Genomic DNA, 25233 nt, shown 5'->3' with positions numbered 1-25233 from the left:
AGCGCTTTAATAAATAACATAGAACAAACAAAGCTTTCAAGTATCACCTCTTTTTCAGTGCTAATAAAAAACAAGTAACATCACAGTATTTAAATGTAAGACATGTGATCAACTGAACCAATTAAAATGCAGCCAAGCATAATTAAATAGTTAAAGATCTGATTTTTAAAACTGGTTTAATGCTAACCTTATTATTCAGTAATGGATATCTATCTGTAGAAAAATAATTAGTCAATTTATACTCAACAAATTCAGTTTTTAAAGTGATATCACCATCTCTTAATATTTGCACAATGCAGCAACAGTTCTAATGCTAAACTTCTATGTATTATCATTATCAATCACATGTTTAGTCAAAACATTAGTAATGACTTTTGTTTGTATATCAGATAATTACTTTGACATATGCTCTTTCAACATTGTTTTACCAGTATAAAAACAAATAAAAACAGAGGAACTAGTGGTCTTAAAACTTCTTTGATGAGCTCAGTCACAGTAGTTTCCAAAAATCACGAAACCCAGGTAGTGTTCTAAAGCATCAAGCCTTTATTCGTCACAGACAAGCGATCCTCAGTAACAAAAAAATCTGAAAGATTTTAATAATGTTAAACATATCAGCTTTTATATGCTTAGAATAGGTGTGGAAAATACATGTATTTAATTTTAAACCAGCATGTTGCTGAATTAATTGAATTAGCTGTTTTACAAGTAGCAAAACAGATGAAAGTAAACACTTTTCCAGTGACTGGATGTTTAAAAACCTTATTTTTATTAACATATGAACAAAATTGACAATCATGACATGAAACTGCATATTTAATAGTAATACTATAGCTAGATGAGACATTTAGTTCATTATAACACAGTTATTTCAAGTTTCTTTCCCTGCTGTATACAGAAATTGGTTGATTTCCTATGATGTTCCTAATTTCCAATGAAAAACATAAAAGAGGCCATTTATTAATAATATGCTTTATTTGTTTAGAGTAACAGCTATATTTAATAACGTATGTAATAGTCTGTGGATCACTTCTAAGGGAGGAAAAATGAAGTTTAGCACAGTTCTTAATTAATTTAAAACTCTGCCTCTATTCTTTATAAGTAAATCTTGATTATAACCTTTATTCCTGAAGTCTAAAAACATTCCATCTAGCTCAGCATTAAAGTCATTATAATTAATATTTAATCTACTCACTCTAATGGATGGTGCAGTGGTACAGTGGTAGTGTTGTTACCTCACAGCAAGAGGTTGTCTGGTTTGATTCTCGATTAGAGTGCCTTGTGTGTGGAGTCTGCATAATCTCCCTGCGTTCATGTGGGTTTCCTCTGGGTGCTCTGGTTTCCTCCCACTTTTCAAAGATGTGCATCTGGAGTATTTCTCCCTGGGCCTCCGCTGAAAATTGGCTTCGTTCCAAATTGGACTTTCCTGGTTAACAAATAATAAATAAATAATGAACTGGCCACATACATTGTTTGTTATAAATATGGCTAGGGTGCATACTTTTATTAAGTAAATCTCAACGTGCCTGCTCTTCCTTTTTAAAAATCTTAGTGTCTATCTTACCACCTTCTAAATAAATATTAATACCCAAATAATCAAGATTTATGGATAAAGATGTTATTTTGCATCTTTACAAATCTGTATTAGCATGTAGAGATGAGATAAATTCATATAGACTATTTGTATCCCCTCCCATTATCATAAAAACCTCTTTGACAAAACACCTGTAAAGTTTAATATTAGAAACATAAGGTCATTCATCTTCCCATACAGATAAAGAAATTTTAATATAGGTGTTAGCAACCGAAGTTCCCATTGCTACACCTCTAATTTGGTGGTAAATTATATCGGTTCATTTGCTCAAATGTTTTATATTTAGATATTATGATGTTACTTGTTTTTATTAGCATTGAGAAAGAGGTGATCCTTGAAGGCTTTGTTTGTTTTGTGTTATTTATTAAAGTGGTGAAGACGTTCCTTTGTTGCTGTTGAAGATCTTTCCTAAGTTCAGGCTCAAGGAGGTCCTCAGACTTCTCCATATGATTCTTCTTAACCAGACATGACTGGAAATGGAATAAGTGAGAAGAATAGTTAAGGACCCTAAGCATCAGTACTAGCCCAAAGCCATGAACTATTTATCAAGAGCCATGGTACCTGAGACCTGTACTCGACTGAAGACGTCACATAGGAATTAGGAATGGATTGCACAGTCATGTGGCAGCCTGTGCAGGACACAAGCCTTTTTAGAGGCCAAAGGGTTGGAGTCATGGTGCCCCTAGGCTGTCTTGATGCTATTGCAAATAACTAGCTCTAGGGGATGGATAAGTGCATCCCCCATAGTGAGTAAAAGGGCACAACTGCCTCAAACTGTAACTAAGGACTGGTTCAGGTTCTAGTCTTTGCTACTTGAAGGTGACCTCACAACTTGCAGAGTCTGGGAGGAGCTTAATTGAACATTATATTTATTATGATGACATTCAGCCATAGACATGCTCTCTGAGTGTTTGTCTCTTTGGTGATACTCCTATTATTGTCTGCAAATACAAGCACTTGACAATGGCCATCACCTAATCCTTCATTGACAGCATGTTGTGAAGGGTAGCACTCATATTTCTCACTTGCATAACAAACTGGAGTTTGTTATTCTCCATGAAAATTAAGTGAAACAGGTATGGAGGATGTAATTGTCATACTATAACATGTACTGGAATACCCTCAGACATTATGAGGTTGCATTTAAATGAGCAATTTTTCCTCCACCAAAAATAGAATCCAAGCAGTCTTCTAAGGCAGTAAAATTAAGCACAAGTTCTTGAGAAAAGGACAGGTACAACTAGGTGTCATCTGCACAGAAGTGGTATTGAACACCTTTACCTTGTATAAACGTCTGCATTGGCAGCATGTATGCCATGAATAATCAAGGACACAAGACAGAGTCTTGTGGTGGCCTAAAATTAGTAAAGCGATAAGTACAAGCCACTGAGAGTACCCCAAGGGGTAATAAGCAAATAACTGAAGATATGTTGATTGGAGACCCCAGTGGGTATACAGACAATCAGGATCACATGATTCTCAATAGTAGTAGTTGCCAGGAGATCAGTTAGGACTACAAAGGAATATAACCTTTGATCCCTCACTGTTAGGAAGTCATTACCTGTATAACAGTAGTCCCTTAGATATAAAACTATGCTGGCAAGGATCCAGGATATTATTCTGTGCAGAGGTGAATGCAGTCACATATAATCCACATTCTCAATAACTTTAAGAATAAATGGTAATTTTGACAGGGTGGTAATTTACCAGATCTTGCAGATCAAGAGGAGGCTTCTTGGTTGAGTTCCATGGCATACAAAGATAAAACCCTCACTACACATCCAGTGACGTGGCAAGGTAAGCAAATTTAGCTAAAGGGTTTTTAACAGTTGTATTGGATTTGTAATGCTGTTTAGGAAGGTCTCCTAGTTCAAGTGAGAAGTCAGACTGGGAACTATAGTGGTGAGAGTTGAGGCACAACTGCCTGGAATGTTGGCAAAGACCATGGGGGGGGGGGGTGTAGGTTTTGTGAATTTTGAGATATTTCATTAATTTTCATGTATTTATTAATTATGTTGGGCACAGAGCACTACTACAGAAATTCCTCTCAAAGATATGCATCTGTAGCAAAAATTAACGTATTACTACTTTTTATTGTTTTCCTGAAAGAATATTGTATGAATGCAGGATATATGAAGCAGGTTATATAGAAGCATGCACAAGTGAAATAATTCAAAACATCGTACAGCTAACACAGCTTTAAAAACATGGTGACAGTCATGCAGTCAGATAAAGGTGAAGGTAACACAGGCATCTGTTGCATGAATAAATAAAATAACCCTATTTAAACAAGATGTATTTATTAGTACTCAAGTTCTCTGAATGCTAACCAGGTCAGAGATGTGGGGAAAAGTGGGCTGCCCTAAAATGACTGTCTTCTTTGAAGTATAAAGACCTTTTAGGACAACCAGAATGAGACATAAGCTGTTATTCTGCTGCACTGACACACAAGTACAACATGGAAGATATGAAAATGGGTAAGATGAAGATGGAGGATAAAAAGTTATAGGATAAATAAAGTGTCTGTTTACATGCTTACATTATTGTTTTTCCCTCTTTTTCTAAAAGATTCTCAGAATTTGCACCAGATATACACCAGAGCAAGACACAATGACTTTCTCTGATGGCCTTACCTTAAATAGGACGCAGATGCACAACGCAGGATTTGGCCCTCTCACAGACCTTGTGTTCACGTTTGCAAGTCAGCTTCTGCCTTTGGAGATGGATGACACAGAAACAGGCCTATTAAGTGGTATATGTCTGATCTGTGGAGGTACGGAGAGAGAACATCTTTTTATTAATAGAATTTACTAGATGATTGGTATTCATTTTCCTGCATGGTTGTGTTATTGGAAATTTGGTGATGGACACACAAGAAAGTAGCATGAAGCTAGAGTTACATATCTAAACATGTTTCTTGAACTAACATATTCACTTTTCTAGAAATTATTTCTACATTGTACCATACCCATGGCAATTAGGTTCAGTCTAACAAGCATCCCAGAGATCACAATGTAGGAGAAAATTCACATCACTAAACAAAGCGTATGACAGCAAAACATCCAAGTTTCTATTTATTACTAGAATGGCAGTCTTTGGCAGTGTAGTGGTGTATTAATAAAGCTATTCTCACTACCTGTTATCTTTTGAAGTTTAGTGGTCTTTATACTGGCTGCCATATGATACTTCCTTCCATAGGCTTGATCTGTAGTCATTTCAGCTGTGTACTGAAATCGAATGTTGGCAGTGATGTGAGGGAGAGACTGAGTTATAACAGGAATTCAATGAATATATGACAGACTACCTAGAGCTTTATGTATTAGTATTTATGTAAATGTTATGCATTAACATAACAGAAATTTAGTGAATGTATGACAGACCACCTTCAGCTTTATGTATTAGTAACTATATAAATGCTATCCACTGACAGGGATAAGAAATGTGTGCATATATGAAACATTCAGATTTCCAAAAAGTCCTTCCCCTGCATTTCCATTACTTTTGACTTTGAGCCATGACCCTTACTTCTGCAGTGCTTCCTTGTAGTTATGGAGTTTCACATAAACTGGCCTTAGCCTCTACCACCTCCTCAGTACTTTATGAAATACTAAGTGGAATCCTACAATCTTCTTCAGATGGTCCTGTGCAATGGATAATGGTAGAGAAAATCTCTTCTGAGGGCCTTCTACTAGGCAAATATTCTGTAACTCGTGTTTTCTGGAAATTCCCCTCTCCTACTTGTACACGCCATGACCTCATTCAGGCGCCTTTCTACCAGATAAGAGTCCAAGGCCTTAGAAAGGGTGGGAAAGAATGATTTTTTTCTCTGACACTTTGGGTTTAAAGGCTCTTTATTACTTGCCTCACTTTTTGGTTCTCCCCTATGGAGTTTGCTTTGGTGAAGCTGGCAGAGCTCCCTGAATCTGGGTGTGAAGCACTCTCTGCAGAATCCCGTTACTATGGCTCCCCAGTAGGCTTTCAGGTGACCCTGTCTAACTTTGATTGTACTGATGTTATATCTAAGACAGTACCATCTGGGATGTTCTGGCTGGTGTGATTCTGAAACAATCTGAAAATATATCGCTGACTGATAAGTATATTTCTTGGCATTTTAACCTTTCAGAGTTCTACATTGTCTTAATTTTGCCTGACTGAATTATTGTTTGCCTGATTGAATTATTTTATATATTTTCTGGCTTTGTTTTATGTTTCTCATCTGTCCTGAAACTGCTTCCCCCTATTTCTGAGGTGGAGTTTATAAAACTAGTCAAACAGCTTTTGTGTTATCTGATTGCTTCAAGGCTTGCTGATTTAAAAATCGTTTCTGCTTGTAAATTCTTGCATACAGTGTTGGAAACTCCTGGTGTTCTGGCTGGTGTGATTCTGGAACAATCTGGAAATATATCGCTGATTGATAAGTATATTTCTTGGCATTTTAACCATTCAGAGTTCTGCATTGTCTTAATTTTGCCTGACTGAATTATTTTATATATTTTCTGGCATTATTTTCTTTCTCATCTGTCCTGAAACTGTTCCCCCCCCTTCCCCCCACCCTATTCTTGTAGAGTTGTTATAGCTGGTGGCTTTACAGTTGCCCGCCCCTACTGTAAATTTGATCCGGGACACCCCTCCCAGTCTGGTGTTCACACTACTTAATACAGAGAGAACATTTGAGAAGGCCAACCTTGAATTTTTCTTCTGCTCCTCCTCCTTCTCTCCTTGCACTTTACTAAAAAAAAATGCACTTTATTTTTCTTTTGCCTCTTCTTAAAAATACTCAATTGTATTTATTCTGCTGCATTTATTACTGCTTGGTAGTAGCCTGATTAAATTGCAACTGCTATTCTAAGCCTTTTGGTTTAAGCACTTGGGCTCCAGACCAGTTGTTTTACATTAAGAAGGTTTGTGGTCTGCACTGTTGTGGCAGGACAGGTAACTTATATCCTTCTAAACTGGGAAATGCTGATTGAAGGCTCAGTGTCTGTTATTCTAAAAGTGTATTAGTTCTGGTTTAAGCACTTGGGCTTCAGGCCAGTTATTTTACATTAAGAAGGTTTGTGTCTGCACTGTTGTGGGAGGAGAGGGTAGATTCTGCCCTTCTGAGCTGAGAGTTTCTGGTTAAAGGCTTATTGTACCTGCTTAGTTGAACTGTTTCTTTCTGAAATTGGTACACTTTGTTTGCTGTAGTATAGACTAAATTCAGACCTGCTGAATCTAGCTTTGTTTGTATAACTTGAGCACTAATCCAGACCATCTTTTTTGGAGAAGGTTCCCCTGCACCCTAGTGGCAGGAGTGTGCAGTTAGAACTTGTCTGAGCGAAGACTGCTGGAACGGGGCTCAGTTTTTAGCTTTTTATTGGTTAATTTGTTTAAATCAGTTTGTCATTTGCCATTGTTATATTAAAAAAAATACCCTTTATGCATCGCCGCTTAGCTAGGATTAAAGTATTCCCGGAGCCATAAAGTCTGCTCTTCAAAATTTCCCTTAGAACTAGCCATTTTTTTAGTTTTAGCACTCAAATCTGTTTCTTTCAGCTCAGCACTTATTCAGAACTCAATGTAAGCACTAAATAAGCTACAAATTACTACAGCACTCAACATTCCTCACTTGTCTAGAGGAAAACAGGTTTTTAGTACTTAATAAATAAGCATTGGTAAAAACTCTGTACCCATGAGCTACCACATAGGTGGTAGTCTACTTAACACCGAAAGTGTGATAAGAGACCTTGAGACACAGGTGGACAGTAGTCTCTGCTTTGATAATCACATCATCACAGTAGTTAGGAAATTCTTCTACGTGGCACACCTCATTACAAAAGGTTTCTCATCCAGGAAAAAAGAGGTCATTGTTCCCCTCTACTCGTCACTCATTACACCCATTATAGAGTACAATGCCTGTTTTGGTATGTACCTCACAAGACAGCTACAACAACTGAAAAGGCTGCAGAAATACCTCACAAAGAGGATTACCGGCCTCAAACAGATGCCCTATGCAGACCGTCTCAAAAAACTCTAGCTTTACTCCGTCACATATTGCCTACTCAGAGGTGATCTCTGCCTAACATACAAAGCTATGTCAAACCCAGAGCTGTTGGACATGCTCCACTTAAAGAAATCCCAATCCCTCCGAGCTGCATGCTCTAGGCACTAAACCTTGTCACCACAATAAACAGAACATGCTGGAGGGATAGATTCCTGTCCCAGAGACTTCCCATACTCTGGAACACACTACCTATCTATATCAAACAAAGCTCCTCATTAGCACTCTTCAAGAAAAATCTTGATGAGTGGAGGATGGGAAATAGGAAATTCACCCCGGGGATCACGTCTGTGGCTCTGCTCGACAAGGGCACAGGAAAATAATTTTCTTGGGTGGCGAAAGCCAAGGTACCTTTTTGGCTAGGCTTGTATAGGCCCTAGGGCCAATAGCCTAGTACCTACCTATGAACCTATGGATGTGCTGACACTAGATGGCATGTCTCATACCATACTCCTTTAAAAAATAGTCAAAGTAGGTCATTCTGGACACTCCCTTCCTGGGCAAGAGTTGTCCTGAGGCAGGATTTTAGGACATCAAAAAGACCCACAAAAGGAAATAGGTTTTCTTTATAATGCTTCTGCTGTTTCCAACACCTCTTTTTCTGTCAGAACATTCCAACACCTAAAAAAGAAGAGGCCCTCTCACTGACTTGGAAGGGCAGTCAAAAATTAAACTGTCTTTGTTTTCTCCAAGAAAAAAGTGCTATTTCCTTTAAGAGAAAAGCTGTGCAAAAGGTTTCACAGCATTCCTGACTTCCCCCAGTTCTACTCATGGAAGGATGGTTCTCCAAGCTTGCCCCAAACATGTTGAACCATTACCAGAACCAGAGACAGGTGGATTCTGGGTGTGGTTTCAAACAGTTTTATCCAAGTACTGTTTTGTTTTCATCTGTCCAAAGATCCATTATTAGGACAGTCTGTCTGTGCAGGAATCTTAGAACAGACCAGTAATATGTTTCTGAAAGACACAGTTGAACCTGATTCTTTCTTAAAATAGAAGAAAGCTTTTATCCTAATATTTGCCTCATTCCAGAGGAGAGTGGAGAAGGCATCCAATCTTGGATCACACGTTAATCACATCTGGTATGTCATGTTTTGGATGTTAACTCACCATGAAGTCATGTATTTGCTTCAACAGGGAGCCTAGATGGTACTCATAAACATGAAGGCTACCTTTTGGCAGATCATAACATGGAAGCCTCAAGGAGACGCAAGATACCTTACATTTATTCTAGTATGTTAGTCACTTTTACTACTCAGTGCTTTGTCATCTGTGCTTAGAGTGTTTACCAAGAATGTAGCACTGGTAACATGCACAAACACACATACTGCTAACATTTGATCACTCCCAACAACACAAAAATCCCACACATCCACAAAGTATCCAGCCATATACTTCTCAACCCCCCCCCCTGCAGATGCACTTTTGCGACATTTTGACCATTCACTCACACAGACAAAACCCATATAAATCCCATGCTTTCATTTACTCACAACGTACCTTATCTGCACAAAACATACATCACAAGCCCTAAACCACACATGCAAACATACTCATTGGCACACACATACACAGTTACAAACCTGGCACCTGTCTTACACATCAACAAGCAGCTACCATATAAGTCAAGTGCCATATACACTCAAATCGATAACCACATTTGTACAGACATCCTTGATAAATATGTATACTTGCTCAGTATGTGTATTCAGTGAGAGTCCACCGTTGACCCCGACAACTCAATGAGCTCCAACGTCCATGTCTCTTCCCACCTATGCTAGCACTGCTGTCCCCTGTTAGAGTGCCCTACTCATCCTGTGCAAATGATGATGACTAGGTCCTACCCACCCCTTGACATGTGTGGGTATGGTAATGTCTAGGCATAGGACGACCAGTCATTTTACTGTACTGCATAACCTTCATGTGTTCTTGCATGCATCAGTTTTATTCTGTGCTTGCCATATCATGGCCCATAGTTGTGGACCAGATAACACCTATTTGGCTGTGCAGTGGCACATTTTGCTTCCCTCTGCCTCACATGTGGTACCACCATAGCTGGTTTCTCCAAAGACTTCTCACCTAGCTCCTCCTCCACTACTGTCAAGTGTACATCTGGCAGTGCTACTCTGTCCTCCACACTGTAACTGCTTTCTTAGCACCATATTATGTAGCATGGCCCAGACCACAAATATATTAATGTAGGTTTCTTGAGTATAGTGCAGTGTGGCACCAAATGTGTCCAAGCAGTGGAATCCAGCCTTTTGAACTCTAAACAAATGACTGACAGTATTACATCTCTGTGATGTATAATATTATATGTCATCTCTGCCATGGTTTATGGACTGTAGCTAGCAGTCATAAGCCACAGTTCCTAGGTGTATCCAGCATCACCTGCAACACAAACTGCAGCAGACACTATTATGAAAGGTTTGCTAGCTGCTTTCATAAGACCATAATATCCAGACCATGTGAGGGGAGTGGCAATATGTGTACCTACCAACTACATGACCCTGTTGAAAGTCATCTCATGTGAAATGCTTGTGCACTTCACACATGTGCCAGTTGTGAGAATCATGGGACCTTCCTAGATGGCACAAAGACACATTGTATATAACACCCTGCGCACTGCATATCACCTGGCAACTGACAGAGAAGAAGCCATTCCATTTGATATACTGGATGCCATGTGGAACAGCTAAGACATTGATTGCAATGTAGGTGCAGTCAGTGGTCCACAGAATTTCAAGGAAATGCACTGTGGCATAGAATTCCCATACAGTGGTAGTTCACGGAAACCAAGTGTGCTTCTTCATGTGCTGTAGTATCACATCAAGGAAATTGTGTAGAATTCACAAAACTGACATTCATGAAACTCCTAATGTATCCCTGTCAGATGGCTGAAAGGTTCCCTTAGCAAAGATAGTTATTGCTATACAAACCATTGTGTCCACTGGGATGGGCATTCCTTGCATTCTCCTTGATTCCTTGTGAGGGTGGAACAGGTCTAATAACTCTCATATGGTGTCTGTGTCCACATAGTAGTAGTTGACAATGTCTTGTTTGTGAAAGTTTTAGTAAATTAGTCACTAGTGAACCCTTCTGTGATGCAGAGATCAGTGACATGCAACATCATGGACACTGGCTCTGAGGACATGCTGTCCATCTACTGTTGATGCTGTTCTTAGCATCATAGCAGAAACAGTACTACTGTATACTGTCAAATCCTGGTGTTCAGAGCAGCTGATTGCAGAGACTCATCATGCTAATGTTATACATTTCTGAATCACTCTACCATGTTAAATTTCATCATTTGCATATACCACAATGGATATCATTAGCATGATGTTGCTCATTTGCATGTCATTATGTTGTCATTAGCATAGGTTGAATAACATGCTGTTTTTTCAGTTGTGCAGTTGTACTACATGTGTCTGTGAATCACTCACCCCTACACGTTGACAAAGAGCACGCTATTTTTCATCACACACTGCACTATTTTTTTCTGAGTACTCTTTATATACTGCGTAGAGTAAAATCACTGATTTCTTCACATTGTGCTGTGATCTGCCTCATGGTTTTTGGTGATCATTACATTTCCTTTTATCGGTGGTCATCACTAATGACAAACAGAGCCCTTGAGTGTTCTGTCATGGAGCCATTTCTGTTTAGTGTCTTCTTTTAAAGTCTACGATTGTACATTAATACTTTACTAGCAAAGTTTACTAGTGAGATCAAAACTGAAATAATGTACTCTAGACTCATTTGTACTGTTAGTATAAAGTTACTTAAGTGAAATTTCAGGGTACTTGACAGGAAAGCTGACTGTTAAATTTCAAAGTGCTTTATGTTGACAGCAAACTACATATTGTGTTTAATTGTAAAACTAAACACTAACATTTAAGACTTTGATTGCATCATTAAATGCAAAGTGCTTTCTGAAGCACTGTTATAGGACCATATAAACAAATGCAATAACCTCCATAGCTGACTGGACTTAAATTTAGACACTGTCGTGCAAGTTTCTCAGTTCCTACTGTAAGTGTTATGCAATGCAAATCTTTATCACTGCAAAGTTTACAGTTTAGTTGTATGTTTGAAATGTATTCAGAAAAGCAGTGTGTAATATTACATACCCTTACTTACACAAAGAAAACAGAAAAGCAGTGTGTAATATTAAATACCCTTACTTACAAAGAAGACTTAAATGTTTTGTGTGCTGAAGTTCTGATAAGGGCAAGCCAGTACTGATTGCATCTAAAGATTAAGGAGAAACTTTTTGGAGCACTCAGTGTTAATTCCCCTCCTGCATAATATGTTTACTTAAACCATTTGTATCAACTTTTTTACATATATCAGACAAATGAGAATCTATCCTGCTATTTAAGAATGACATTTTAAATACTGAACAAGAGTTGAGATCTAGCACTTTTATTCCAACGTATGCACCTACTGTTAACGCTTTTTATAATTTATGTGAACAAGAAATATATATTTTTTGAGTGTAAAAAGAATAAGTTTTATAACCTCAGCCAAGATGAAAGAAGATCTTTATGTAACATCCGTACTGTGTAAGGAATTGTTATTAAACAAGCCGATAAAAGGGAGAAAATAGTAATAACGGATAGTGAAAAATATGCTAGTTGGATGCATATCGTGTTATATGATTCTAACACATTTAGGGAAGCGGATATGACCTTTGTAAATAGGATAATGTATAGAGTTAGATCCTGCTTATATGGTTTACTGATGGAATGTTCTATCTCACCTGAATTATATAATTATCTGTATAATGCTAACCTGTTATTCCAACTCTATATGGATTGCCTAAGATCCATAGTAATGAGACTGTGCCACCTATGAGGCCTATAGTCTCAGGCAGCCAATGGGTAACTACTGCTATATCTAAATATTTGGAATGTCTGTTGCATGGTTTATTATATCGGAGTAGGAGTTGTATAAAAGATATCAATGATTTTTTGAATGCCCTATATAATTGGCCCCGAGGTAGTTCATTGAATGGTGTTGTTTTGGCCACTATGGACATTAAGTCATTATTCAGAGTCATTCCAAATAACTTTGGAATACAATCTATAAAAGAATTTTTATGCATCCACAGTAATTTTACATCTACAAGAATAGAAATATGTTGTTCCATGCTAGACATTGTTCTTAATAACAATATTTTTATATTCAATGATGAATTTTTTCATCAACAATAGTTATGCAAATCTAGGTTTATCTAGATAGAAGGCAGCAAATATATTTAATGAGAATATAATAGATGTCAGTGCAAATGAACACAGTCTTTTCCAAGCGTTTTGTGGATTACATTTTTCTTATTTGGGATGATAACATTGATTCTCTTAAAATGTACTTGAATGTTGTACAGAGGACTACTAATTTTCTTATTTTTGATTTGAATTATTCTTTAGATGGAATTCATTGGTGGTGCTGAGGTAGTGTTGTCGCCTCACAGTAAGACGTTGTGCCATTGGATTCTCAGCTAGAGCGTCTTCTGTGTGGAGACATGCGTGAATGGGCATACCTTCGTTGAAGGTTGTGTGTCAGGGCTGGCAAACTCGGCACGTAAAAAGTCAATCATTAGCGGACCGGAGTTCCACTGTGGCGACCCCTAACCGGGAAGAGTCGAAAGACACAAACAAACTGTCATATCCAAAGATGGAAATTTTGATATGATGATATATAGGAAGAATGTTCAAAACTACCATATGTCTGCATTTGAATAGTATGCATCCTTCATATGTTCATAAAAGTGTGGTTAGAAGCCAATATTTGAGGGCCAGTAGGCTGAATACATCCAATGAAAAATGTTTGCTTGAAATGAAGAATATGGCTGCTGATTTTCTTACAAGAGAATTTGATCCAGAACTGATAAAGAATAATATGGAGTTTGTGGTATCAGAATGTGAAAGATTAGGTAAACCCTTTTTTTCTGACATTAGTAACACGTCTAGAATTAATAGGGAATATAGAGATTATTCTATGGGATATATTATGAAGTTTAATAGACTACTTATATTAGAAATATAATACAAAAGAATTAGACTATTTTGAAATCAGATCCAGAAATTTTAAAAAAATTAGTTGGTAATAAGCCATGATTTATATATAAAAAAAGAAAAAAATTTGAAAAAGCATTTATACTATAAAGATCAGGCTCTTTCTCGATCTAAAGAGATTTCTGTTAATAAGAAAAGGACAGTACCTTGTTATAATTGTGTCTATTATAATCATATTAATTTAGACAATGAACTTGTACATCCGATTATGAAGCAGAAATTTATATTTAATGTCTTTGAGACCTGCCACACAGAAAATGTTGTATATTTTGCTAATTGTATGAAATCCAATTGCTTCTGTATAGGAAAAACAAACCAAAAACTTAAAGAAAGGATAGGTTCTTATTTGTCTGATATACATAAAACAGTTGATACAAATGCTTTAACTAAACATATTATTCAGGAGGGGAATGAACATATATTTAAGTTAGAGTGCTTCTAAATGTTTATGCAAGTAAGCGTGGAGGGACTTGGCTAATAAGACAGAATTAGCTGACCATAAGTGGATTAATTATTTTAGAATTGATTCGCCACCAATATTAAATATTATGAATGGTATAAAACTTGTTTTAAAATATAAGCAAGGTTATGTCTAATTAAATTAAATTAAATTAGCTATTTGTTTCACTTTCTCTCTCTGTCTGATATACTGGTCTAAATCTACTATATCTGTCTTCTATAGTTACTTTAACTGCTCTTAATCTCTCTACACCTATTCCAATATACTTATTTCTTTTTCTCTTTTTTTCCGCTCTCACCTACTAACTTAAACTAAATGTATGGTAAAGTATTTTTTTCTTTTTTGTTTTTACATATTAAAGTATTTCCGTAATGTCTCTCATTAAGTAGATGCATACTATCTTTATTTCACTTTGTATAATCCTGTTTGGAGCTTTTCTCCCCAGGCCTCTTACTGAAAATGGACATATATCTAGATAGACTAGCCTGGTCAACAAATGTAAAATAAAATAAATAGATAAGTAAATAAATTGTTCCCCGGCTGTATAGTTATATATCTATATAAATATTATTTTTAATAGTTATTTGATTATCTAGCACATATATTCATATACATATAAATCTGTTTAGTTTCATGTATATTTATTGTGTATAAGATATATGTAGATTTTTAAATGTTTTTAAATAATGACATGTGATGTGTAGACTGAATTTGATTGGCTGGCTTGTCTGTTTAAACATTAAGTGATGTACTGAGCTGTTTCATTGAGAAAGAGTCTGAAGGACTTGAAAGCTTTGCTTACATTAGAGTAATACATTTTTATAAGATGGTTGGACTCCAGGCTTCTTTGGTTTATTAAATTTTTACTTTTGCTTTTGGAATCCATTCATTTGCCTGGAGAAGTTATTGTGGTTGATCATTCCTCTGACAGTGGCACAGTCCATAGACAGAATTTGCCATTAAGACATTTTCCAGTGTTCCAAAGGAAAGCAAGTTGAAAGGGATTCTTCTTCCCATTCGTCTGACCATGGCACAGTCCTTAACTTGCCATTAAGACCTTTTCCAGTGTTCTAAAGGAAAATGATTGATCAACGGAAAAAAAAAGATCAGGAGCTGAACAGAAAAATCAGGACTACATTGGACTTGAACCACAGACTGTTGGTTGAGATGTTGGAGAAGGCCAGCAAGAGTCTGAAGGTAGGAAATAAATGGATGAACTATAAAGTAGCATTTCTATAAGATGCAGTTTGGACACAAGAGGTATGCTTCTCGAAGAAGGGAAAAAACAGACTGGATGTTAATTCTCACTTTGTCATTAATGTTTAGAAGGATAATAAAGGAACTGAAGATGTAACTATAAATAAAATGTTTTTTTCCTTAGTAGCTATATTTATGTATGTATAATAAATTTATTGAAGTCAAGTATATGTCACAATGTAGAGCAGTTCTGTAAACTATGCAGAAATACTTTAAATGTGAGTCAGGGTATTATCAGTGACTGCTGTTAATCACAGAGATGATAAAGTAATAAAGTATTTCACCTGTAATACATCTTGGAGTTTATACTGTAACAAGATAAAGGCTAGATATTAGCAGTACAGTGTTATGAACTTGGGCTGCTAATGGGAAGAGATTGAAGTGAAATGGTTGAATGTGTGTATAAATTTGTGGTGGTTGTTCTGTTGTTATGCATACAAGCAGATGCATGCACTAAAATCATGTAAAATGGTAAGTTTTCTAGTATTTGAGATGAACTGTTATGCAACTGCATTAGCTGGTCTTTTTTATCTACCAGCAGAGCTTTGAAGTTACAGATGTACTGTCTGTAGGCACAGGTAATTAATCAGGAAATGACTGAACCATGAACTTTGAGTCATCTGTATGGGGAACACTAAAACTAGAACTTAAAGGAGAAATGATAAGAATTTCCATGAAATTTCAGTGCAAGTAAATAAGTATGATACAGTATATTAAGTGGAAAGTAAATTGATGCATTCCTGTTAACGTCAATCTCTTCAGTATAAATCACAACATAGCAAAATCTATTAATTTAATGGTAGCCATGGCATAATGTACTACGTGCTAAAATCAGGTAACTGAGAGTATGCAAGTTGTTTCTTACAACTGGTAAGGAAGTGAGATAGGACAAATATGGATGGTGCGGATGCAGGATGGAGCACAAGCTCTAACATGCATTTTCAGCATGGTTAATCCTAACTTTAGAATGGGTAAAACCTCTGAGTGTAGCTGTTTGTTAGGGGCCCATTTATGGAAGTGTACTTTCCTTTTTTATGAAAAAGGTATACAGTTGTGTGTGTTTATTTTGAGTTAAAAGTGGCTGGGATTAAAAATGAAAATGTACATAGTTTTTTTTTTATTTCTTGAGTGTTTTTGTTGAAACAAAAGTCTGAGAAAATGTGACACATGCTCAAACAGAGATGAGAAGCTGCAATTGCATATAAGATCAGCCTGTCAGACATTAATGAGTATATCAAGAAAAAGCAGCAAGTGGCAAAATACAAACTTGTAAAAACAAAACACCACAGCCACTGAGCCCAAATAAATCCGAATCCAAGGGAAGAGCTGACAAAAAGCTTAGTGTAGAAGGTTTATTTAATAACGCAAACAGCACCACGTTTTCGTCTTCAACTTTATCAAAACAACATGTAATGTTAAAAACATTTATGCTTTATACTTTCCCTATCCATTACAAATTCAAAGTAACTAATCAGTATCCACAGTCATGCTAATTGCTTAAAACCTTGTTTAAATACATTGTTGTAGAACTTAAACATAAACTTGGACGTTTGCTGTTAAATTAAATCTATGAAACCTTACAACCTGTAAAATGTTTAAAACATGTACATTCAGTTAAAATTGTTGTTAAAAATATTAAAACATAATAAAACATGTTAAAATGATGTTTCATGTGTGTACATTAAATTTAATTCATTTTGTAATTCAATCGCCATCTAGTGGCTTTCCTAAATAACTACACATACTGAACTTTTGTATTACAGGACTCTAAACTGTGTATTAAGCCAAGAATAAGTCCCTTTGCCTGATTGTTTTTACATAATCAAAAATGTGATCTTAATACATTGGAATAGTGTTGTTTAAAGTTTAGCAGCTCTAAGTTTTAAAACAGGGGCTAGGGAAACCATGTCATTGAGCCCTTTGTTTCTACCTGCATCTAAAACAACTTGCCAAAACAGTTCACGGTACTCAATAAGGGTCTCCCACATACCACCCCTAGGGTTTGTCGGAACCACTTCTAAAACAAAAAATAAGTATCCAGTGGTTCCACATTTCAAGGCATGCTTACACAATGCATTTTTTTCGTTGTGTACTCTGATGTCGTAAACATGTTCATAAATTCTCTGCTTAAGTTTTCGTTCGCTTTTTCCTATATAAAATGCCTCACATTTTTTGCAGGTGGCAATGTAAATTATTCCTTTGGTCTCACAATTCACAAAAGTAAAGCTTTATATCCCTAACTTTCAAATAAAAACTGTCCCCACAGTTTAAATACATGCAATAACTGCATCTACCACATTTGAATACCCCTTTCTTTGGTTTGGTATTTCTGTCTTTGGAACCGTATTCTAACATATTCTTGATAGTTTTACCTTTCCTATAGGTAAAAGTGAGTTCTTTGTCAAAGATGTAGTCAAGGTCAGACACAGCTGAAAAATGTTCCCATTCTTTAATGAAAAGTTTTCTAATACTTGTTGAGTGTCCGTCAAAAGTAGTAATAAGACTGGCCCCATAATTTTTACCAGTCTCGTAATCTTTTGTTTCTGATAGTGGCGTTACAGTTTTACCTATTATTGGTGCAAAGGTACTTTTCCTTTTAAGGTTAACTTCCTCAAAAATGTGGTTGAATAGCTCCAATGGATAACCTCTGTTTCTGAACAAACCTCTGAGGTAGTGGACCTCCTCCAAAAAAACACTGTCATCTGAGGTCATTCTGCTGACATGCACTAGCTGTCCCTTCACTATGCTTTTCTTTTGATGAAGAGGATGACAACTGGAGTAGTGCAGGTAAGAATTACAAAATGTATCCTTTCTGTAAATCCTTGATATAAAAGCACCTTCAACCTTGCCAATACAAACATCTAGGTATTTTAAATTATCCTGATCAAAATACTGTGTGAACTTCAAGAAACTTGTCGTAGTATTGACATAGTTAAAAAACTGACAAAAACTGTTGTAGTCACCTAACCAGAAAAAAACATAAATCGTCCAGGAATCTAGTATATATAGCCCACTGTTGACTAAAAGAAGAGTCAAGAAGAAATTTTTGTTCCCAGTAGGCTATGATGATGTTGGCATAGCTCGGGGCACAATGTGCCCCCATGGCCACACCTTTTTCTTGTTTAAAATACTCACCCTGAAAGTATAGGAAATTGTTCTTGAGTACAATTTCCATCAGGGTGAGTATGTTCATGAAGTCATTCTGTTCGAACTTGTGACTGTCTACTAACATTTCTTCAAACCAGTTTAAACCATCTTTGTGTGGAATGCATCCAAACAAGTCCACGACGTCCATAGTACCAAAAGCCAAACCACTGGAGTAAATTGAGGGTTGCAATTTCCTCAAAAAGTCCCAGGAGTCCTTGAGAATGTGATTCTTACCTTCCAAAACAATTTTGACTTTTTGGTCTACAAATTTGGCCAGGGGTGCAGTCATAGAACCTTCAGCAGAAACAATAGGTCTTAAGGGTGGATCTACACTGTCTTTGTGTACCTTAGGAATACCGAAGATACAGGGTATTTTAGGTTTCTCCACATTGAGGTACCTATATGTGTCACTGTCGATAGATCCATCCATTAACATACCATATAAGGTTGTATGAATTTTCCTGTAGGCTATATTGATTTCGTTAATAGAAACCCTGGAGTATTTGTCTGTGTCATTGAGAAGGTTCATCATTTTGCCTTCATATGTAATGGAGTCCATAACTACTGCTCCGCCACCCTTGTCTGGTTTCATCACTCTCAGACTGTGGTTGTTGGTAATGTCCCGTAATGTAGCCATTTCTGCTGAAGTTAAATTGGAGTGTATGTATTTGCCTGCAACCAAGGTTCTAATTTCTTTTTCTACCTTGAGTTCAAAATTTCTTAGTTGAGGGTGTGTGGGCGGGTTGAAAGTACTTCTGCGTCTTAAATTGAGTGAATCAGGATTCTCCGTATTTCCCTTGAAAAATAGCTCCAGATTCTTTTTCCTTATGAACAACTTAATGTCGACTAACAACCTAAAGATGTCAGTTTTCTGCTTGGGAATAAAGGTAAATCCTTTAGAGAACAGGTCGAACCAAGTCCGGTCAGTTCTAACATTAGAGTAATTGAATATGTTGAAATCATTGTAGGTCCAGGTGGACATGACCCTGATAAATGAATCAGTTAGTGCCAGTCCTGATTCCTTTGCCGTGGTGGCCTCCACCCCTTTCCCCTGTAGTTTTTTGGATTGTATACAACCCTCTCCTGGTTCATTAACCTTTCGGACCTCCTTAGGGGGGGGGGGGGGACCATTGTCATCATTGACCTGTTCAATATCACCCTCCTCTATCCATTCCTGTTCTTCAGTATGTTCTCTAACCCAGTTACCATAACCAATTCTGGGTGGGGTTTTAGGCTTGGGATAATGTGTTTCATTTTTGTATTCTTCTGTATCCCTCCTGATTTTCCTTATTTTTCTATCTTGTACTTCTTTGCATCTAGATTCAACCTCCTTAAGTAAATTGTGATATTTAAGCCTCTCTGTTTCAACAGTGTACATTAAATCACCAAGTATTGCTTTGTTAATATTATCAATGTCCTGAAACAACTTTTCCATTAACATTTCATTGTTTTTAATAATGGCTTTCATTATCTCAAAACCACATCTGTCAAAAATAGTTATAAGCTCTTTATGAAACTCAGTCCCCTCAAAAACATTATTCGGATATTTGCATACCCGTAATCCTTTTGGAACAATGTTTAAGGAGAGACAGTGCTTAAGATATGAGTTGTCCATATCTAAGGTCTTATGTTTGAACAAAAAAAAGTCTAAATCACTCAACATAGTACTATAATCAACATTGCTTATAACTTTCTCTTGCTGATGACTAAAATCATATTTCACATTTAAAATGTCTTTAACCAGCTTTTGGGTACCTGTATTGGTCTTGTTAATTGTGGACCCACTGGTTGGCAGCCTTTGCATCTGATCTCGTCTGGTCTGGCCTCTCTGACTCCTCGTTTTGTTCGTTGCCCCATTTCCTTCATTAGAACAGTTCAGTAAAATGTTAGGAAAGCCATCTAGACTAGCGCTTGCATTTTCGGCTTCTTCATCTGGTAAATCCACAGGTTTTGCGTTGGAAACAGCGTTTGTTTCCCTTGCGTCGTTTAGGTGAATAACATCCTGGTCCCCAGGAAGGAAACTAGATGAAACTGTCTTTGCCATTGTTAAACTGATGGGTGTTAGCAACTCGACTAGTTGCGTTAACTGCCCAATCAGTTTGCGAAGCTCCCCAATCTCTGATCCTCTTTATGAAAAAGGTATACAGTTGTGTGTGTTTATTTTGAGTTAAAAGTGGCTGGGATTAAAAATGAAAATGTACATAGTTTTTTTTTTATTTCTTGAGTGTTTTTGTTGAAACAAAAGTCTGAGAAAATGTGACACATGCCCAAACAGAGATGAGAAGCTGCAATTGCATATAAGATCAGCCTGTCAGACATTAATGAGTATATCTAAGCTGCAAATTGGAAACATAGATTCTAAAACATGAAAGTAGTAGTATCTTATCAGAATGATGGTCTTATCAATCATTTCATGGAATGAGATTATCATTATAGGTATGGACAAAAAAAGCAGAGAGTATTGAATTATATTAAGAAGTGTATGGTAAAAGTAGTAAAATTATGTTTAAGAAGTGTAGGGTATAAACAGCAATGGTACAGGAGACATGCTTAGAAATGAATATGTGAATTTGGCAAGGATGAACCTATATCAGAAATGATATTAGAATGGTTAGTCATTTTGTAGGCATTTTAGGAGATTCCCCGAATTTTGTCTACAAAATGGCTCCAAACTTAAAAAGGAAACTGGAAGTAGGATCTACACCAATATATAGGAATGTTTCTAATAAGCATACCAATAAATGTGGATGTTGTAGACAATGTTACAATATATTAGAAACAGATAGTATAGTATTAGATAACATAATGCAAACTGTTATTGAGTTTAAACAAGGAAATTGTAATACCAAATATATAATTTATCTAGCTAAATGTTCAGTATGTACTAGTTACTATATAGGTAAAACGGAACAACAGTTTAAGAAAAGAATTTACGACCATTTATACAGTATAAGAACTAAGGATATGAATAACGCCTTATGCAGACATATAGCTGATAAAGGGGACACTCATACTTTTAAATTTGGTATTATTGATAAATTAGCAATAAATACACAGGGTGGTAACATGAAAGCCCTATTAAGTAAAAAAGAGATATTATGGCAAATATTCACTGATGCTGCTAGGAAACCAGGATTAAATGAATACATTAGTATAAAACATATTTTAGCTCTACAGTAACATGTAGGAGATAATAAAGTGAAAGATAAGCTTATAATATATAGGCTAGTGCATAGGCACGTATACATAAAAAGATAAAAACAAATTCATTAATGAATATAGGACATTGAGGGGTGGATATTTTTGACATTTTTGATATTTTTGATATTTTTGATATTTTTGATTTATTTGAATTGGTATGACACACACTGGTTCTTGTAAAAAATCTTTGTGTAAAAAAAATGTTTTTGAAAGGGTGTAGAGTTCACAATAGATTTATTGTAGAAACATTTTTACTTAACATACTGTAGTACATTATAGTTAACCATTTGGTCACATATATTAACGTATAGAAAACAAGTCAACCTCCGCTAATGAATTAATTTATTCACTTGTCACTGATATGTCACTACTCAGTTTATTTTATTTTATTTTATATTATTTTGTATATATAACATGGCATATTAATAGATATATTTTTAAATTTATTACATTTTATATTTTAAGGGGACAATCATCAGCAAGCATTTCTGTGATGTTACGATGTATGTCATGCATTGTTTGAGGACGATCGTTGTGTTTTTTTTATTTATCTTTGATGGTAGAATTTTTTTAGGTATATCACTTTAAAATTTTAAAAGGGCCGACTTTGGCGCCAAAAAGTTATTAAATAACAGATAGTTGTTTGGTGTTGACATTCTGATGAAGTCCAACTTAGAGTGGATGAAAGTGCTAAATGTGGATTTTATTGTCTTATTAATGGTCTATTAAAGTACGTTTTTATTAAGGCACCTCGGCATTCATTTATTGTACATCCTGACGTGGTTCCAGCTTCACATATTTTACTGTATATCATATAACCTAAGCAACTTTACATAAATTATTCAATTTCTGCCCCTTTTTTAAAACCAAGACATCTTTATTAAACCATCACTTATGACATAAGCAATCATACATTTATATAAATGAAAACAAACCACTAGTTAAGCCTTGGGCTTTCATTTACCAAGCAGCTGGCATGATATGAGAGACAAATTTTGCCTTACACTTAAATCATAGTCTAAATTCAATTATTATTTCATCAAATTGACTTCACAGCTTAGATGCTCATGTATAGTCAACTTTCTGTAATCCAATGACTGATAGCTTGGTTTGGATAGATCATATTAAAAGTATTAGCTTTACGAACAGTTGAATGCAGTATGTGAAACAAGCACCAGAAGGAAGACAGAACAAAACTAGTGTGCGTGTGTGTGTGTGTGTGTGTGTGTGCGTCTGTGTGTGTGTGTGTGTGTGTGTGTGTGTGTGTGTGTGTGTGTGTGTGTGTGTGTGTTTATTGTCTTTCTGCTGCTACATCTTTACTTACTTATGCATAAGGCATTGTTCATGGCTTAAATGTAACACACTAGTAATCAACACTGTAAATGTGTGATGTTCATGTCATGTCTGTCATTGAAGATCAAGAATGCAGTATACATTTCCTGAGATACAGTACTTTTGAAGTTAGGCAGCAAGGGTGGGAGGGTCACATCAGGGGATATGGGGAAGGGGAGAAGAAACTCTTTTGCTAGATTCAAATATAGATCAATATGACAACTGCACTTTTATGTAAACTAAGTTATGAGTGTTGATGACATAAGAGTTGCACATTACTCATGGGGTCATATTGTTTATTTTATTTATTTTTTAACACCTTTATTGAATTATCACTTAAGACATAAGCAAACATACATTTATGTAAAAGAAATCAAACCATATTAACATATTCCCAGTTCCAAACATTATACCTCACATGTATTCTTTTGTATAAGTATCATCAATCCATTATTACATAAACTGATCCACTCCTGCCTACTGTTAAACCTCACTCCTTCTCCAAACATTATTCTGCAAGTATTGTTCCCACAATTTCCATTTCTTTTAAGTAATTTGTTCCTTTCCTTTTCTAAAGATCCCACTTCCAGTTCTTTTATCTCTGTTACAATATTCACTACTTCAAATACAGTTGGTTTAGACTTTGATTTACATTTTCTAGTAACTGCTTTTTTGAAAACCACCAGAATTAAACTTAACAAGGCCTTACTAATGTGTAGGCAATTCAGATCCTGTATCCCTGCTCAAAAAAAAAAAAAAATAATTTCCTCAGTTACACTCATTTTTTTTCACTGGTCAGCAGCTCCATAAAGAGCTAAAACAGAAGGCATCCCCATGATGCAGTGCATGTGTTTTAATTAGAAGTGCACCCACCTAGGTAATTACAACATTTTGTGTCATCCATGCTTTTAATTAATCCATGTACTCTACCGTCGTAATTACTATGATTCCCCTGTGTAAAGGAAGGCTGAGTTACATACCAGTAAAAAAAGGTTATCTAGAGTATGGAACAATATGTCTTTGCAATTTTGGGATGGTTCATCTAAACTGAAGTCCAGCTTGCATGTTTCAGTAAGATGATGAAATATATAGATAATGCATGAGAACATAAGCTCCTAGCTCCACTAGATTCATCACACCGAAATTCTGATGTACAGCAACTTATGTTACCTTCTGAAGAGAGTCGTCACTCTTAAAACTAGGAATTTGTGGTCTGCTTTTATATAATGTCTGTGAACAAAGGTAGTCATTTTTTTCTCCATATACAGCCTCGCCTAATAGCTTTACTGCTGGCACCCATCTCACAGGGAAAGACAGGGAAGCCCTATCAACTCATCTGTTCCTTGATAATGAGAGTCAGGTGGTAGAGAGTGGGACCACTTTCTATTCTGTACTCCCACCCCTCCCCTCTGTCTGACTGAACTTTGCAATTGTGCCATCAGAGGAGATCTCAGCTCACAAGTGTAAGTGTACCATTTATTTATTTATTTATTTATTTTTATTTACCCTTTGGTGATCAGGTTAGTCCCACTAAGCTAGTAGCCTGTTTTCAAATGAGACCCAAGGTGCTATTTATACCACTAGGGGAAATTGGGCCAGGACATCGGAGAACTTTTCCTACTCTTTTCGATAGGTGCCGTGGGATCTTTTACATCCACCTGAGCTACCACCAACTCAGGCAGATGGGATCTCAGTTTAACATCTCATCCAAAGGGTAACACATTCAGGAATACAGCACCCCCCTTATGCTGCACTGCAGTGTCAGTAATCAGTCTACCTGGTGTGGGAATAGAACCCACAGACTTCTGTACCAAAAGCGAGTAGTGACCTACTGACAATGACCATGGGAGTCGGGGGGTCCCTAGGTCTTTACTCCATGGAGGAAATACCTAGTGCTCCCTGTAGGTGTTACTCAAGTGGAGGGGCCAAGACATCCCCCCACCCCACCCCACCCCAACTGATGAGATAGCAGCTGTCACTCATGCTCATCCTCTTCAGCCAGCTCCTTGGGAAATTCAAAGACAGACAAATCATTAGTTGGGTAACAAGGGCTCTTAGAACCATCTATTCTGGCAATTATGATTATGGCCTGATAGTGGCCACATGAGGGTGAATGTCCTTA

At 36.4% G+C, this 25233-nt stretch overlaps 1 protein-coding gene across 4 annotated transcripts in view; it reads left to right on the top strand.

Moving 5' to 3' along the window:
- RARB (retinoic acid receptor beta) overlaps nt 1–25233 on the top strand; it is a 1128948-nt gene that overhangs the window by 1033709 nt on the left and 70006 nt on the right. For all 4 annotated transcript variants that reach the window (XM_044066879.1, XM_044066878.1, XM_044066881.1 and 1 more), the window contains exon 6: nt 4163–4367. In XM_044066879.1, coding sequence (XP_043922814.1) covers nt 4163–4367 — 205 coding nt within the window. The remainder of the gene's footprint in view (nt 1–4162; nt 4368–25233) is intronic.

Source organism: Protopterus annectens, chromosome 3.part1 (assembly GCF_019279795.1).
Source record: "Protopterus annectens isolate FY-2018-M chromosome 3.part1, PAN1.0, whole genome shotgun sequence".
In the NCBI taxonomy this organism is placed as follows: domain Eukaryota; kingdom Metazoa; phylum Chordata; order Ceratodontiformes; family Protopteridae; genus Protopterus; species Protopterus annectens.
Note: the sequence above shows the minus strand (reverse complement) of the source record. Positions and strands in the feature narration are given on the sequence as shown.